The 17316-nt window shown below is 42.5% G+C and overlaps 1 protein-coding gene across 9 annotated transcripts in view; it reads right to left on the bottom strand.

Annotated features, from left to right (window-relative positions):
- The window catches only part of Mapkap1 (MAPK associated protein 1), a 212027-nt gene that overhangs the window by 75505 nt on the left and 119206 nt on the right, over positions 1-17316 (bottom strand). For all 9 annotated transcript variants that reach the window (XM_031369934.1, XM_031369930.1, XM_031369929.1 and 6 more), the window contains one exon: positions 16069-16178. In XM_031369934.1, the coding sequence (XP_031225794.1) occupies positions 16069-16178 (110 nt within the window). The remainder of the gene's footprint in view (positions 1-16068; positions 16179-17316) is intronic.

The raw sequence follows: 17316 nt of genomic DNA, 5'->3' as shown, positions 1-17316 counted from the left end.
TATCAAACAACTTTTAGAATACTTATTTTTATTGTTATAATATTTTATAAATTTTAAGGAATATGACAGAAGGACGAGAGTGGAGCCAGGTGGTCCTTCTAAAGGGCAGGCCTTACTCTGTCTGCAGTTAAGAACAAAGCAGCAGCCAACCATGTAGTTGGGCCCATATTTTACTGAAGAGGCTAAAGTGCTCATAGTAGAAAGGCCTGATCAAGGTGACCCAGTGGGCAGCAAAACAGCTTTATGCCAAAGGAGAACCTCTCCTGCCTCATCAGTGATCCTCAACACATATCAAAGCTGCAGAGAGGCAGCACTGCAGGCTCTCAGGAGACAGAGGATACTCCACAATGTCTTCAGCAATGGCTGCCTGCTGGGGCGCAAGCTCCTTGGCAAAGGCAGCAGTGCAGCTCTCAGTACAGAGATTATCACCACAGGGTTTTCACTCAAAGTATGTTCAAGCATTGTGGGATAGCTACGCTTTATCTCAACAGGACTTCTATGACTTCTCTCCACAGAAGCTACATGCCATGATGAGCCAGATCAGTGGATCCAGTAAACTCATTTTTGTCCTAGTTTTAAAGGGAAAAAAAGATGTCAAAATGTACATGTGACAGCTGTTCAGGACTCTAATGCTATGGAAAAGCAGCTGTTTTCATTTCTTTTAGAAGTATTAGTCATTCTTAGCATGGGAACAAGTATTAGGCTAATAGCTTGTGTTCTAACCCACGGAAAATCCAGGTCACAGAGATGCAATGTTGGCCAAGTCACAGCTCCATAGCCATGCTCACATAGCATTTGCTCTCATGGAGTCTGGAAATGTTTATGATGGGAAGCAACTATTTAATGATGTCAAACCTGACATCTAACCGATAAAATGGATGGTAACTTTTAGGGGAAACGAAGTTTCCAAATAGAGAGAGTCCAAACAAGGAGAAAAAGGGGAAATCTTTGTAAAGTGCAGAATTTGAAAGGAAGCTTTATTTTTACTTTCATCGAAGGTCACGTACAATTTGGAAATAAACAAAACCCAAGTCCTAGGATGAAGCATAGTCACACCAGCCTTCCCCAGCCCCCACCCCCTATACCATCCTAAGCCTCATCTCACAGGAAGTTAATTTAAGTTTTTAGGGTATTTCTCCTGGTATACACTTTCATATTTTCTTTTTTTGTTTGTTTGTTTGTTTTTAGTTTTGGTTTTTTGAGACAGGGTTTCTCTGTATAGCCCTGGGTATCCTGGAACTCACTCTGTAGACCAGGCTGGCCTCGAACTCAGAAATCCTCCTGCTTCTCCCTCTCAAGTGCTGGGATTAAAGGCGTGGGCCACCACTGCCCGGCTCATATTTTCTATTAGTACATTTACTTGGTGATTTTAAAAAATGATCATCTGATTAGACAGTATCTATCAGTGCCCATGAAAAGAGGAAGAAGACTGCACAGGCTGTGTCCTCCTGGCCCCTTTCACACCTTTAGAACGAGTTGAGTTGGTTGTGTATTTCTTCTGTACATGGTATGTACAGTGAATGATTACTTCTACTGCAACAACTGCCTGGCTGTGGCATACTCCTCTGGCTCCTGATGATCCCTGAGACACACACACACACACACACACACACACATACACACACACAAAAACATACACATATATACATATAAAGGTATATATGTGTGTATATATACATACATATGTACATTTATACATATGTATACACACACACACATTTGGTAGTAATGCTGCATAATGTTTTTTTTGGGGGGGTTTGGTTTTTCGAGACAGAGTTTCTCTGTATAGCCCTGGCTGTCCTGGAACTCACTCTGTAGACCAGGCTGGCCTCTAACTCAGAAATCCTCCTGCCTCTGCCTCCCAAGTGCTGGGATTAAAGGCGTGCGCCACCACAATGCTGCATAATGTGAATAGCCTTTTGATTCGAAGATATTTAAGTGTCCATTTAATGGTTCAACTCTGAAAAAGCTTAAGTTTCTCACAACAAAAATGCAATGAATTGTTCCTAAGCAAGATGGTGGCCTGATGGGCTGGAGACAGCACTGACTGCTCTTCCAGAGGTCCTGAGTTCAATTCCCAGCAACCACATGGTGGCTTACAACCATCTGTAATGGGATCAGATGACCTCTTCTGGTGTGTCTGAGGACAGAGACTGTGTATTCACATACATAATAAGATAAAAAAAAAAAACAAAAACAAAAAAACGGTGGCCTGGGCCAGCAACCAGTGAATAGGCTGCAGGACATGAGACAGCTTTTTAGTTGATTTTACAAAATGCATCAGTCACCACCTCTGGGCCAACCAAAGTTCTGACAAACCAAAAGGAAATCATTACTGTCCACAAGAAGCTTTCATTTTATAAAATTAATTTACCCAAGTTCAACATCCCTCTGCCAAAGGGAAATCATACTTGTCTTTAGAAAGGTAGTCATCAACATCTGCCAAGATTATCAGGTTGCTGGTGTCAGTCCCAGATCTACTGCTGCAAGCCAAGATGCTGCAAGGCTGAGGCTCTGAGACCTGCCCACCTTCCCAGCCACTAAGCCAGGCAGAGTCACTCTTTGGGAGTCTGCCCAGCTCCTACTGCCCAGCTCAGTGCTGGTGGACAGGACAGGAGGCTCATGGAAACAAGGAGAAAGTAAGGGCATGTTTGATCCTAGAGAAATGCAAAATGACTCATGAAGCTACAAGCAAGAACTACTGTCCTTGCATCTTGTTGCTTTACTCTCTTCTTCCCACTAGACTGTGTTCTTCATGGGCTGCCTAGCACAGCAAAGGCTGCCAGAATACTTACTGAGTACTAAGGATGCTTTTGACACCTGATGCTTGAAAAATCTGTGTGATTCTTCTGTTTGTTTGTTTGTTTTACCTAAATTGTACTTCATCTTAATTCACATTGTCCCATTATTAAATGTAGTACAGGGGAAAACCCAGAACACTCACATTTTGCTATGGCCTGGTATTTCTTTGACTTAGTGATGACAGTCTCTAGGAATACTGAAGAGTCCCAAGACCACTTGAGTCTCCTACAGTACTAGAGCTTTACTTGGACCTCATTGGCTTCCTCTGTGGAAAACTAGTTTGATGACCCAACGACATCCACACACTTCATCCTGTGACCTAGGGAGTCACAGAGGCGGGTGTGGATGATAGCTGCCTCCCGGTGCAAACCCAATGCTCCTGGCCTGAACTTAAACTCTTTATCTCTAGACATTATCACAGTAAGACAGAAAAAGAAAGTCTCAGTGTCTAGCTCTTGCTTGGGTTTCTGAGACTCACAGAGTCCAGGTTGGCACTGAAGTTCTCATCCTTTTACTCCTACCTCTCAAGTGTTGGAGTACCAGCCTCTTTTCCCCATTGTACCACAGTAATTACAGGTACATGGTACAAAGTTCTATCTGCAACTGACCAAAAAGGAAGAACTCTGCTGTCATATTGCAGCTGCTGAAAACTGCCTTCTGACCTGCTATGGAGGAAAGTGGCTCTTGTGTCAGGCTCTGCAAGCAGTGGATCAGGGTAGAGGATGCTTGGCTGGTCTTGGAGAGGTAGGCTAACTCTTGTAAATGAGTGGTTTTATGCAAAGTAGCTAAACTCAATCTTGGCAGAGGAAGAATTCTTCCAGCTAGCAAAAGGATCCACAGAAGGCTGGCATGCCTGCAGAAAGGGTCTTCTGCTTGTGCTGGGTGAGGGAAGACCCATACCCTCCCCAGAGACAGACACAGCACCCAGAGCCTCTCTGCTAGTAGTAATCCTACAGTCATTCTCATGATACCCTCTCTATGCAGCTGCTCCTGAGAAGCAGCAGTCATCCTGGAAAGTGCTAACCCTCTCTCTACTACAGAAGCATGCAAATGCCATTTGTAAATGAGTAAGTTCCTTGGCAGCACCCTTCTGTTGGCTTTACCTCCAGACTCTCTGGCCCAAAAAGCTGATGACATAAGCTGTGTGACAAAGGAGTCTTGGGATATTGATCCTCCTCTATCATGCCATGGGCATCCTCGTTAGGGAAGCAGCTGTTCTGAGGAAATGGTGCTTCCAGCAGCCTCAAGTACAAGCGCAATACAAAGGCTCCTTCTATATCACATGAAGCTTTCTATAGACTGAACTTACTGGAAACAGAAAATTATAGGCAAAAGCCAGGCCACATGAATGGAAAGAAAGTAAAGCAACTCCTCCAGAGAAATCGAGATCCAAGGGTGATGACTATAGAGATGACATCACGTGACTTCCACTGAGTTCTTTGTATAGATTAAATAGTTTATAAGCACCCAGCTTATAACCCTACAACCTTCTTCTCAGAGACTGACTGAGGCTGCAAGAAGTTCATGACTTGTCTCATTCCACATTGTCTCAGAGGTGCTGCTGAGGGCTCAGGGTAAGAGAGTTCCAAAGTCTAGGCTTTCCCTACAGAATCACGCTCCCATTCTGGAAGCAAACAGATTGGTCTTTCTAAAGGAGGGGTGTACACATGTCTCCACTGAGCTATGTGTCCTGAAACAAACCCAGTAGGAGGACACCACATAGTCGTCAACAGGACAACATAGGGACCCATGAGTTTAGGTCTCAGGTTATTCATTACTACTGTGTAGCCTCTCTGAGCTCTAGTCATCTCAAATATAAAATGAAACTAACAGCCAACTAAAATATGTAAGTTTGAAAAGTGCTGATGTAAGTGGTAATAATTATTATCAACCTGTAACTTTACATGGAAAGTTAAAGCCATGGGCCAATGGAAGAAGGAAACCATGACCTCAAATGTTATTTAACATATTATGTACAAAAATTAAAATATCCCACACCCCTGGGTATCTTCCCCTGCTGCTCTCTGTCTTACTGGCTTGAAGGTCTCTCACTGTTTTGTCTAGACTAACTAAGCAGCCAGTTCCTGAGATCTGGCTGTCTTTGCCTCCCAGTGCTGGGCTGAGAGGCATGTGCAGCACACCTAGCCTTTTACATGGCTGGCTAGGATTTGGACTCAGCTCCTTGTGCTTACAAGGTAAATGCTTTGACCACTGAGTCACTTCTCCAGTCCATCTTATTATTAATTTTGGTAGCCCTGAAAAGCTGAGAACTATATACAAAAAAATTCAGGTACTACCACATGCCATAACTAACACTTGACTACATTTGCTCTAGCAAGTATTTACCCCACATCTATCTTTTCAAATGCATTTGAACCAAGAGACAGATCGTAGTATATTTAGAACACCCTGTAGTTAAATGATTAACTAGAATTCAATGTTTATACTTCTACTTTTACTTTTAGGCACACTCTGTGCACAGTGGGATGCTTACACTTTACAAGTGCCATTTGCTTCCTTGTGCTTATGCAGCCCAGCTCTTGACCTCACATGGACTGTCAACACGCAATCTATTGCCCTTAGCCTAGAAAGCTTTCAACAGCCTTTCATAGTAAGTGAGGAAATTCTGTGGTTGAGAAATATTATACAGAGCTTAAAAATCTAATTTCATCTGTTACCTGTTATCAATACTCACGAATCATGTAGGTGCGTTTACACTCACACACACACACACACACACACACACACACACACACACACACATTCCCTATTAATGGCATTCACAACCATAAAAGCAAAACAGGACACAGCCAAGGTCACAAGGTCTTCTGTAAAGGTTAAACATAAAAATGCTGGGAATACTGTAAGTTTCCAATGGACATCAAAGTCATTTTGGTACTTCCTCTCCACTTCTTTCTCCCTAATTTAAAGATGCTGCTTTGAAAAAGAAAATAGTAATGATGTAAAAAGGAAGAAAGAAAGAAAAAAAAAAACAGTTAAATGAGAGATGTGGGAAAAGGCACCTCTCTGCATAGGCAGTCCTCTCCCAATTTATTCACTCTGACTTCAGCTAATTAAACATCCGTCTCAACGGCCTCCTCGGCAAATTAGTCATCCCCACTTTGTGACACTGATTGTTGGTTGCAGCCTCTCCCCACTTGCTGCCATTCCCAGAAACTTGTAGGAGTTTTCTCACCAGGCACATGGCAAGGAATGATACAGGGTCCCCATTAACCCCCTACAGTTGCCCTTGGTACCAGTGCTGTTTGTAATGCTGCCAACCATGTCCTCAGACATGCCTTCCCCAAAGAAACCTGCTCAGGGGTGACAATTTTGTCTACATTTCTGAGTTCCAGTGTATGATGCACTTTCCAAGTGCTAGTACATATGCCAGACGGAAAAGAAGTATTAAATAAGCATTTCACTGAAAATCTGTTTTATGATAGCTTTGATGAGGAAGGTAGAGTAGTGCAAGGTCTCAGAGGAACTGAACTGAATTCTGGTAATTCACCACAGATCCTCTGAGTACTGAAGCTTTGTGAGTAGATCAAACAGCCAGCAGGCAAACAAGTAAAGCTGCCTGGCCTGGATGGGTCCCCCTCTCTCTACACCTGCCAGGGTAGAGAGAGAGAGAGAGAAAGCAGGTGGGGAAAACACTATTTTGCACTATAGGATACATTGTATATGTTACTCAAGTCAGACTTCTCCCAATGCCTTTTCCCCTTAAAAGAACTCACTGTCCATCTTAAGGGACATCTTTTAGAGAGACAAATGGCTAACAAGCACATTTGAAAATACTTAACTACACTGAAGACTCAGAAATACAAAGTAGAACGAGACACTAACAGCTGTCTGTCTATCAGTTTGGAAAAGCTGAAAGACTAGTAGAAGACAATGTTGGTAAGCTGTGGGAGCAGGTACTTAATCTACATACTTCAGGAGTGGCAGGGCTGTGTAACAGCTGCTTGATAACAGCTGCTTGAGAGATGATCTGCCTCTCTTCGTGTGTGTGTGTGTGTGTGTGTGTGTGTGTGTGTGTGTGTGTGTGTGTGTGTGTGTGTGTGTGTGTGTGTGTGTGTGTGTGTATGTGTGTGTAGTATTAGAGTTACACAGGTATATAACCATGTCCAACTTTCATGTGGGTGCTGGAAATCTGAACTTAGGTCTTCATGGGTGTGTGGCAGGCATTTTACCCACTGAGCGACCCCCTCTGTCTTCAATATTTTCAGTAGGCAAATCATTGACAAGCAATCCCTTATTTGGCACAAATATGCATAAATAAATAGTCATACATGACTGTTTGCTTCATGTTTTATATACTAAAAAGTTATAAATAATCCAAATAACTTAAATGTTAGGTTAAATACATTTAACTAGAATGATAACACAGACATTAGATCACAAATACATTTGATATCACATATACACCTCTCAGGTATCCTGAGCTGGACTGATGGATTGAAGTGATTAGAACCCAACACACAAGTAATTAGAAGAATGAGGGCTAACAAGATGGCTTAGCAGGTAAAGGTGCTTCCTGTCAAGTCTGGCAACCTGAAGGTGGAAGAAGAGACCTGATTCTGAAAAAGTTGTTCTCTGACCTCCACATGTACACTATTGCATGCACACATGTCATAAGACACATACAAAATAAACAGACATTAAAGCTTTTTCACAGTAAAACAAACAAACACCAGGGACCATATGTGTCACAAAACTCAGTCCATGCGCCTATCTGTATGTGAAATGAATAAAAACCCAAAAGGAAATTCAAGTAACCTATATGTACTTTTTGCTGGATACGCCTCCAAAATCTTTTCCACAGTATTTAGTTGACAAGGTCAGCTTATGCCCTCCATCTTCTGAGCCTGGCTCCAGATTCATTCCACTCCAATGTTCCCAACTGTACTTCAGCTCCAGAAAGGAAATGATATTTTGACTGGTGTCCTCCTTTTCTTCCCTGAACACAATGCTTTACATCTGCATCCAGCGCTCCATCCATCTGCTACAGAGAGGTCGTCTTGTATAGTGTACAAACGCCTCACTTGTCAATTAAAGCCTATGGCCTTTGGCTTAGGCAGGAAATAGAGGTGGGACATTGGAAGGAGAGAGGAGTCAGAGAGAAGCTGGGATGCATGGTCCCTGAGCCACGAAGCAAAATGTAGGTTAAAATAAATGGGTTATCTTCAGTTGTGATCTAGTCAGAGTAGAGGGAGCTATATGGCCAAGGCATTTGTAAATATAATTTGGGTCTGAGTCTTATTTCTGGGAGCATGGGACTGGAAAGCAGAACCAGGACTTAAGTACAACAGCCTGCTGTCCTACTTCTCAGGAGACTCTGCAATCATGCCTTTCCCTCAAGCTCTGTAGTCTCTAATCTACCTGGCATAACACACGCAGTGAATGTTTGAAAAGCAACCCTCATTAGATTGTGCTCTTGCTATCAAAATATAGATCAAATTTAACATGCTTCACAAACATGACCTAGCCCCAAATGAGCATGCTACCCTCACACTCTCACTAAGTTCCTCCTATAGGGGAACAACAGTAGCCTGACTGTCCAATCTTGTCCCTCCTCATTGTCCTTTAGCCTCTGCCAAAAAGCATATTCTGACAATCTTCTCCGATGCCCTAAGCCTGGACCAAGTCTTCCCCGAGTCTGTACTTAGCTTTTGCTTATCACGTTCATGGTATTATAGCTACCTGCTTATTGGCCTGCCTTCTCAGCTAATCAGCAAGCTTCTTAAGAGTCAGGAAATCTCTAGTGCCTACACTCACCTGCTACATCATCAGCTCTAATAAATGACCCACCTTCTCCAGTCTGCGTTTACCACCAGGGCTCGCCAAGCCAGATCTGGACTCCACCTAGGTTCATGCTTTCATGATGTGAGGTATCTATACTCTCTGAGTGCACCTCTTCTGCTTGAGATGTTCTTATTTAGCCTCACAGCAAAGTCCTAGTTAATCTTCAAAAAGATGTCAAAGAAATCACTATAGAGCATTTCTTCTGGGCCTGTCCCACCCCCTAGTTTTTAGCACGGTAGTTCCTTTTCCATAATGTGTCTGTTAGGAGACTTAACACATTTCAATGTCTCCTTTCCTGTGATTTTCCAGTGTGGCACTGATATAGCATTTGATGACTTCTGTAAAACAAGGGGCATGTCAGAGCCACGTTTCGCTTCAGCCATATGTGTATGGAGGAGTCTTCACTCAGCCTCTCCTTGTTAGAGCCGAGGGGTGTGAGGCTGAGTGGGTAAGGGCAGCTTACAAACACCACAGTGCTCTCATTCTAAGTAGATACTTTGATCATCAGCAGTTTTCCATCAATATGCACATTGAGTGCAGTAATATTTCCTGAGAGCTAATGTTAACTGTCCAGTGAGCCCAGGAGTACCCTTGTCTTACAGCTGTGTGGACCTCGGTCCTACCACACAGCCTGTCTTCTCTCTTCCTTTCATTTTGCCTTTTCATTAATCTAATCCGTGCTGTGACTGCCCTGGATGAAGTGAATGAATAGGTTTTGTAATGGAAAAGGAACTTCCGAAAGATTAGCGACTAGTAGGAAGAGTAAGTGCTGGTCAAATGCAGTTTTGGCGAATGATATATTTCAAGTCGCTCTGATGTGGCAGTTGTGAGAGCTCATAACACCCTTCTAAAATAATTGGGTCTCTAAAGTGGTTCCAAAAGATTTTTGCTTGACATAAATTCTCTAAATTTCCAGGCTTTCTGGATAAAATAGTTGACTGCAATGCCATCTTTAACGTGCTCTGCTCTATACTGGAGAAGATCCATCAGGAGCCTCAGAGCACTGCAGACAGAGGGAAGCTCAGGTGAGATGAAACAACAAGATAAAGAGGCAGGGATGGTGTCGGGGAGGAATATTTAACTCCGAGCTTCTTGCCTGGGGCACTTCTGAGTTACACGTTTAAACACCTAGCGATCCTAATTTACTCCAGCATTTCCCAAAGCGTCACGAGACACCGAGTGCTAAATCTTTATTTCTTACTCAGCTCCCATGCATGAGTGGCATCACCGTGATTACTTATTTTTTCATAAGGAGAAAAGTTGTCTGCAGAAATTACTACCTTTTGCAAAAACAAACAGCCACCATTAGATGGTCCTGTGTCCTCTTTCTTCTTAGGAATATCTGTTACAGTAGAGGGAGACTGCACATTGGTCCCTGGCTTACACGCTTTACTTTCACACAAGAAAGGGCATTGGGTCTCTGGCCTACAATTCCCTGTGAAGTAGGACTCAACCCTAGGCAGAAGACACTTGTGCTCACATGAGTCTCCAAGGGTTCAGCACAGAACCTCTAGCTCTCAACTGTTAAACAGTTGAGTCCATTACACATATGCAACCTGCCTCTTGTGGTATTGAGGATGGCACGCAGGGCCTCATGTATTCCTGGCAAGTGTTCTACCACTGAGCCACATCCCCAGGCTGTTTTCCCTTTCTAATGGGGGCAGTTCAGACCAGGTGTATGTTGCTTTAAGAAAGCTAGACATAAAACATTAGAACTGACACCAATACAGACAAACTGTGCAATTACAAAAAGAATTCCTGGCTTTATGTTGAGATTCACCACGGGGTTCCTCTAAATGCTGCTCTTCCCTAGTGCATTTAGATCTCACAATCAACGAACATTTCTGTTTACAGAATTTTAAATTTGTTCTCCCATTAGGGTTCTAATAAGCAACATGGTACAAATAAAAAGAGTATGGGGTTTGAGGTCAAAGAAGCCTGGGCTCTAATTTAGGTTTGCCATTCACTTGCTGTAGAAATCTGGGTAACTAGCTTCCCAAAGCCAGGGAAAGTGAGGCCTGGAAGCTTCTGATTACAAAGTGCTGCTGGGTTTCCTTTTCTCTTCATGCTTCTGACACGGTATCTGTAAAGCACTGCCCCCCATGCCCACCCCCAGTGCTGTGCAGCTTAAGTGTGGTGGTATCTGTAAGGCCATAAATGCATACAGGGCAACAGCTCTCAGCTCCCTGACCCCCAAAAGATTCTGCTTCTGCAAAGACCAACTCCTTCCTATCACAAATGCCCCTAAGACACCCCTGATAAATAGCACATTCACTTATAATCAACTTTCTGAGCCTGTCTGGCATGAATGTGAGGCCTCCTGTGGCTGAGGACACAGGCTCTGATGTTGCCCTCTCCTTTGCTGAGGTCATTGCAGGACCTGGACCTGTCAGAGTGTCATCTTCTAGACTTCCTCCCCACTCTTCTCTTTCTTTGGGCTCCCGTCTGTGTGTGTCCTTTCTTCTCTTTGAGCCCCGGGGTATCTCACAATGACTAGCAGTTTGGATCTTATTCTGAATGCAGATAGTTGTCCTGAAAGGATTTGGAGCAGCTATGATCACATTCACAGTTTACAAGGTGTCTCTGGTGGCTGTGTAGACCACAGGCTGGAAGTGCTAAGAGCAGTGGCAGGGAAGCCAATCAGGAGCTGGTGTGGTGTTCCAGATGAAAAGTCAGTGATAGCACACACGAGTCAAGACACGCTCCATAGGTGAGACTCACCTGTCTTGCTAATGTCACGGCATGGAGAGCTTGGTGCTGTGGTGTGGCTCTGTGACTAGGTGCATGATGGTGCTGTTGACTGTGTGAGCACCTGCTGTATGTCTCTTAAGGATCAATCTTACTGCAGCTTCAGTTAAGTCAGACAAGCAGCACAGTAAACTGGAATGTTCTTTTCACAGAGATTGCACTGCTCTCCCTACTCGAGTCTTCAGTGTACATGGGAAGGTCTCTGCTCAAATGTCCATTTCTTAGGAAAGGGGAATTCCCTGAGCACTCTTCCTGTGTCGTGCACTCATCTCCTTTGCCTGAGTTCTTACTCTCTAGCCCGTTGTCTCCTTTCCCTCTAGAGTAGAAGGGTATCCTTGGCAAGTGTCTTGCTGTGCCACCGTGTCTTTGCACTCAGGCCCTGTCCAATGAACAGGGGAGCGTGATGAATAGATGCATATACAGTTCAGCTACCAGTGCACTCTGGGTCATTATGCAGCCTATACTTAAATGTGTATACTTGAATGTCATCTGTCTGTCACATGGAACCTCTACAAGGTCTATGGCTGCCAGCTTACGTCTACCACCATTGTCCCCTCCCAGCCCATGCACGCATGCACATCAGGGAATGCTGTTTGAGAAGCAGTGAGTGAAGCACTGAAAACTACTGGACACATACTGCCTCTGGCCCTCAGCAAAGAGGCCAAGGAAGAGTTAACACTTCTCTAGGTGAAATATTCTCAGACAAGCAGGAAAAACATCAAAGAGTCATTTATACTGTAAAAACTTAAAAAAACAAAAACAAAAAACAAAACCTCAAACTAAGAAAGTATGTGTACATTTCAAAATACAATAAAAGGGTCGTTAAGGAAAAGTTAGCACACTTTTCTGTTCCTTTCAGCAGATAACAGAAAAATGGTGTCTCCACAGTGAGGATGCCTACAGAATCAGAGCCACACAGACCTCTACTCTGCTGGCCAAATTCTACTCCTAAGTCTTCCTCTTGTGGATTGGGAGGCACTTGTGTTCCACGTCAGTGTGAATCTGGAATGATGTGTTTCCACTTCTCAGCAGGATCTTTGTCACACCAGCGTGCTGCAGGAGGCTGTTGACAGCTGGTGGACAGCAGTGTTAAGGCCACAACAAGAGTAAACAAAATAGTAACAAGCTCAGGGTCAGTCAATCCTTAGGGTGATCCTGACAAAGGGAAAAACTGCCTCAGGCCTTTACTCACTAAAGGACAAGTTAGTAGTAGACTTTACTGACTAAATCCAGGATCTGACAGTGATCTACCTCACTATGTCAAAGCTCTCCCATCCAAATGTTAGAATGAGTGAACTTTGTTTACTGTTTGCTGTAGCCCTGTGCACTTGCCACTGATGCAAGTCCAGATGTCAAGGAGGTCAGTGATAATATGAAACACTAGAAACTTTAAGAGAGACATTTAAAACTAGGATTTAAACACATGCTCTCCCAGAGTCCTGACTGGAACAACACACTATGAAGAGAGTTCTTTAGGTAAGGACATGAACATTAACAGGAACCCCTGTGGTGTTCATTAGTACTTATGACTTGATGAAATAATGACAAACAATGAGAGTCTAGACTTTACAGAGTAATGACTGGCTATGATAATTTATTCTAAAAAGCAAATTTTACTTGAAAGCCCCAAAGGTTTCCTTTAACCAAGCCATATATTTAAACTGAGGTTTTGTGGGTTTTTTCCTTCACTACTTACACTTTCTTCTTAAAGAAAGAAAGAAAGAAAGAAAGAAAGAAAGAAAGAAAGAAAGAAAGAAAGAAAGAAAGAAAGAAACTAAGTAAGTAGCAGAGGAAGGACAAGAGTATTAGGTACTGAGAGTGTCATTGCATCCACAATTTGATTTAATAATGGGAACATTCAAACTCCCCACTTGCTGTTGTTATTAAATGAAGCATATGGTCAGGTTAGAGAAAGCTGAGGTGTGTGGGGAAGGAACTGAACGGTTCGTGAGGCCTCGTTCTTGACCAGCCTCTACTAGTGAACAATTTGGGAAACATGGATATCCTACAGTGCTTACGTTGCTCAGTCTCACATGTCAGTTCTACTCAGTTGAAGAACTTAAGTGAGATTCACCAGGCTAAGGCTGTCTGAGGAGCGAGCTAAGCACACAAACCCTGCCCCAGCCACGGGACGCACTCAGAGTTCTTGCAAAGCCTGGGCAGGTCACTGTGCCAGAGCTTAGCATGTACACAGTTTTCTCATTTGACATCTTCCTGCCAAGTTCACAACCAAGTTCCTGGGCTAATGGGAAAAGTGTAAATATTTCATAACTACAGGTAGGCAACCATGATTTTTACTGAGTAAATGTACTTCCTCCTATGTTAAAGAGGATTATGTTAAAGAGGATTTTTCTTCTTTATCTTAGTCACCCTTGAAAAGCAGCTCATTTCCTAGCACAACGTTCAGACCACAACATGAACACTACCTCTTCTGTGCTAACCCTAAACAAATCTTTGCCAAGCTGGTGACTTCTACTTCTGAGACCAGACTTTTAAAGCAACTAAAAAGGTTTATTTTAAAATGCTTCTTGATTTAAGAAGAAAGACAGCAATACATGTAAATATCAGTTTCAACTGACTTCAGTAGCACGAATAGGAATAAATAATCTGGATCACTGTGTTCTGGATAACAAATCCCAAGCTTTTGCCAGGGAGACAGCAAAGACTGATGAAAATGGCAGGGGTGTATACACAAAGGTGGGCATAAGGAAGCACACGCCAGTGTGTGCACGCCAGAGATTGTGATTGATGTGGATGCTGGGGACAGACACAGATAAACAAACAAGACTGGACAGAGATGGCTGCAGACAGAAGGAAGGACACTGGCTCAGCTGTATCCCCTTAAGTTTGTTGGGATTTCACTGTCTAAAATAACAAAAGAATTCACTGACAGCACAATTTCTATTGAGAAGGTTAAAAAAAAGTTCCACTTTGTTCCTAGACAACTCAAAAAAGGCATTTTTAGAATATAGAGAATTGTATTACAAAACTCACTATTATATAAAAAATTTAGAAGAAGAAGACCCCTAATTCTACAGAGTGAATACTCATTAAATACCCTTGAGTATCTGAAGCTATTTAAAAGCTATTAGATTGGCACCTGGAACCCCAAACATCTACTCTCCCCTGGGATAGAGAAGCTGTGCCTCTTCAATCATCCCCTAAATGCAAAGAGGTTTGACCCCCATGCAATAGATAAAAGTCACCCAAAAAATGAACAAAAGAGGTGTTTGGAGAAGCCGAGCACCATTCATCCCAGCTAACGACTTGTTCATTATGAGTGATGATGGATAAAGACTTCTCACGCTGAGATGAAATCAAGATTTATATGCATTGTTTCCTCTCCCAACTTGTGGGAAGATCATCATCATTTAATTCTATCTCTGCGGCCAGTGATGGGCATCCAGAGAGCTGGTTATCAAACGGCGCAGTCAGCTGGCAAAAGCCGAAACGTGCAGTTGGCACATCTGGACGGAGCCGCCACAGCCGAGGGTGAACAATGACTCCTGGCAAGCATCCAAATTGCTTGCAGACGCTAGCAGGTCTCATCTACAACCGCCCCTACCAGCATCTCTCTCTCTCTCCCTCTCTTTTATGAGAATCAGATTTTCATTGCTCCATTCAATTGCTCTCCTCTGCCATTTTTTACAGCTCTTATCGTTCCCCTGGAATATGGCCTTGAGACAGCTCATCCGTGCCCTTCACTGTGTTATCTCTTCTAACTTTTATTAAAACTTCAGCTTTCATCTGAAGATAGCTAATTAAATCTGGAACAGATTATATGCCTCCCCTTAAAAAGAGAACACAACTATTTTCTTCAAGCTGAGCAATGCCCTCTTCCTTCCCAAAAGGTGAGCTCAAAGGTATTTAAGAAGTCTCTTCACTTACTGAGCTATGATACTTGACTTGCCATATGTGAGCTGACTTTTAGTATAGTAGTCTGTTATAGATAAATCTTTCAATTAGTTTTGAAAATAACTGTTTCTTAATATTAGTAATATTTATATTCTAAGTCCTTTAAATATCATATCTAATAGCACAAGCCTATTTTCTACAAGAAAGCTGGATAATGAGGAGTTAGAGATTAATAGCTATATTAGTACATAAAACAACTTATCTTTTTAAAACTATCTTTGTAAAATTGCCCTCATTTTGCAAAAATGGAGAGAATATTCCCCTACCCCCATATCCTGAACCTAGTAACTGAAAATATTCTCATGTAAATTGTGTGAAAATTAGAAGCAGTAGTTCAAGTTTAAGGTTTTGTTTTGATTTCTGTGGTGCTGGGGAAGGAAGCTAGGACCATGCACATGCTAGGTAAACATTCTGTGACTTAGCTACGTCTCTAACTCCTTGGTTTGGATTTTAAGACAGGTTCACATTAACTAATGATAAACACAAATAGCTCTGTCTTAATTTACCACAAACTATTAATGATGAACTACCCACAACTGAATGAACATGCTTGTCTCACATATGTCACTGACCCAGTTCTTTCTGAGGCCCAGAGAAAGCTTTAAACTATAGACTTGCTAACCAGCATTCTAGAAAGGGTACCTAAAACAATGTAGCCAGACATCTCTCTCTGCTACACACACATGCGCGCACTCCCGTGCAATACACACACACACACACACACACACACACACACAGAGCCTTTTAACTAAGTCTTAAGCCTCTATCTATGGCTGTGGTATAATTTAACTAACACACCTGAAATTTTCTGGGATCCTTTTCTTCTCTTCACTGCCTTGAGCAAGATCTCCTTCATAGTAACCTTTGTGTTGTCCACCTGGATGAGGGAGAATCCATGAGCAGCATTTCTGTAGGAAAAGACAAGAGCAAGAGTTATCACCATAGTCACACTACACTGGGAAAAGTTCAAAACAACAGTACAGAAAATGCCGGTGAATATTTCGGAGAAATCTGCCAGGCAGTGGTAGGTACACATCTTTCATCCCAGCACCCAGGCAGCCTGGTCTACGGAGTGAATCCTGGGACAGCCAGGTTACACAGAGAAACCCTGTCTTGGGGAAAATAAATAAATAAATTCATACATACATACATACACACATACAAAACACCTATTCCCAGGCATTTGTGAGAGGATTCTAATAGAAGTAGCATGAAGTAAACCAAGGTCAGGATTGTCAAAGGCTTCTCCAATTCATTGCAGATTGAACCTGCTCTGCTTGTATCAGAAGGAGCCAGATTCCCAGTTTTGGCTTGGGAGCCAAATCTTGTAGCAAAGACTGACAGATGACAGAGCCTGATTTATGTCGGTACATGTCACTATAGGCAGAGACTACTGTCACAATAAGCTCCTCAGTGCCCAGAGAAAAAGAAAAGGCGCTTTTTAACTGTCTAGTAGAACACTAGTCTGCCCATCTATCTTTTGTTGTTACTTTGGTTTGTTTTGAGACAGGGTCTTACTACATAGATCAGGCTGGCCTCAAATTTAGAGAGCTCCACCTGCCTATGCCTCCCTCCCCCATGCTCATCCCATCCAGCTTTTAATATACATCTGTGTATACTTCACTATAAATGATTTCTTTACCTAGTTCTACAAAATCAAACAAAACATTAGTTTAAGCAAAATAAATGAAAGCCAAACACTACCACTGCTTGCAAACTTCTAGTCAAATTAGGTTGGAGAAGAATTAATTTAGATTGAAAAAGAAAAAAAAAAAACAAAGACCCAAACAAGTAAACAAGAAAATGGATGCTAAACCCAAACCAAAACAACAAAAAAAACCCCAAAAAATAAGACAAAAACAACAACAAAAACCCATCCAAAACCAAACCAACCAAACAAAAACCACCCATTATTAACCCATCATCTGGATGAGCCATCTCTTCACAGAGACTATTATTGGATTGACAAGTGTCACAAAAATATGCCCACGCCCTCCTTTGGGCATAGGAACAAAACACACTAATTCCAAGTAACTCATCTAAAAA

This window comes from Mastomys coucha, unplaced genomic scaffold (genome assembly GCF_008632895.1).
Source record: "Mastomys coucha isolate ucsf_1 unplaced genomic scaffold, UCSF_Mcou_1 pScaffold15, whole genome shotgun sequence".
In the NCBI taxonomy this organism is placed as follows: Eukaryota; Metazoa; Chordata; class Mammalia; order Rodentia; family Muridae; genus Mastomys; species Mastomys coucha.
The sequence above is the reverse complement of the archived record's forward strand: the minus strand, read 5'-3'. Positions and strand labels throughout refer to the sequence as shown.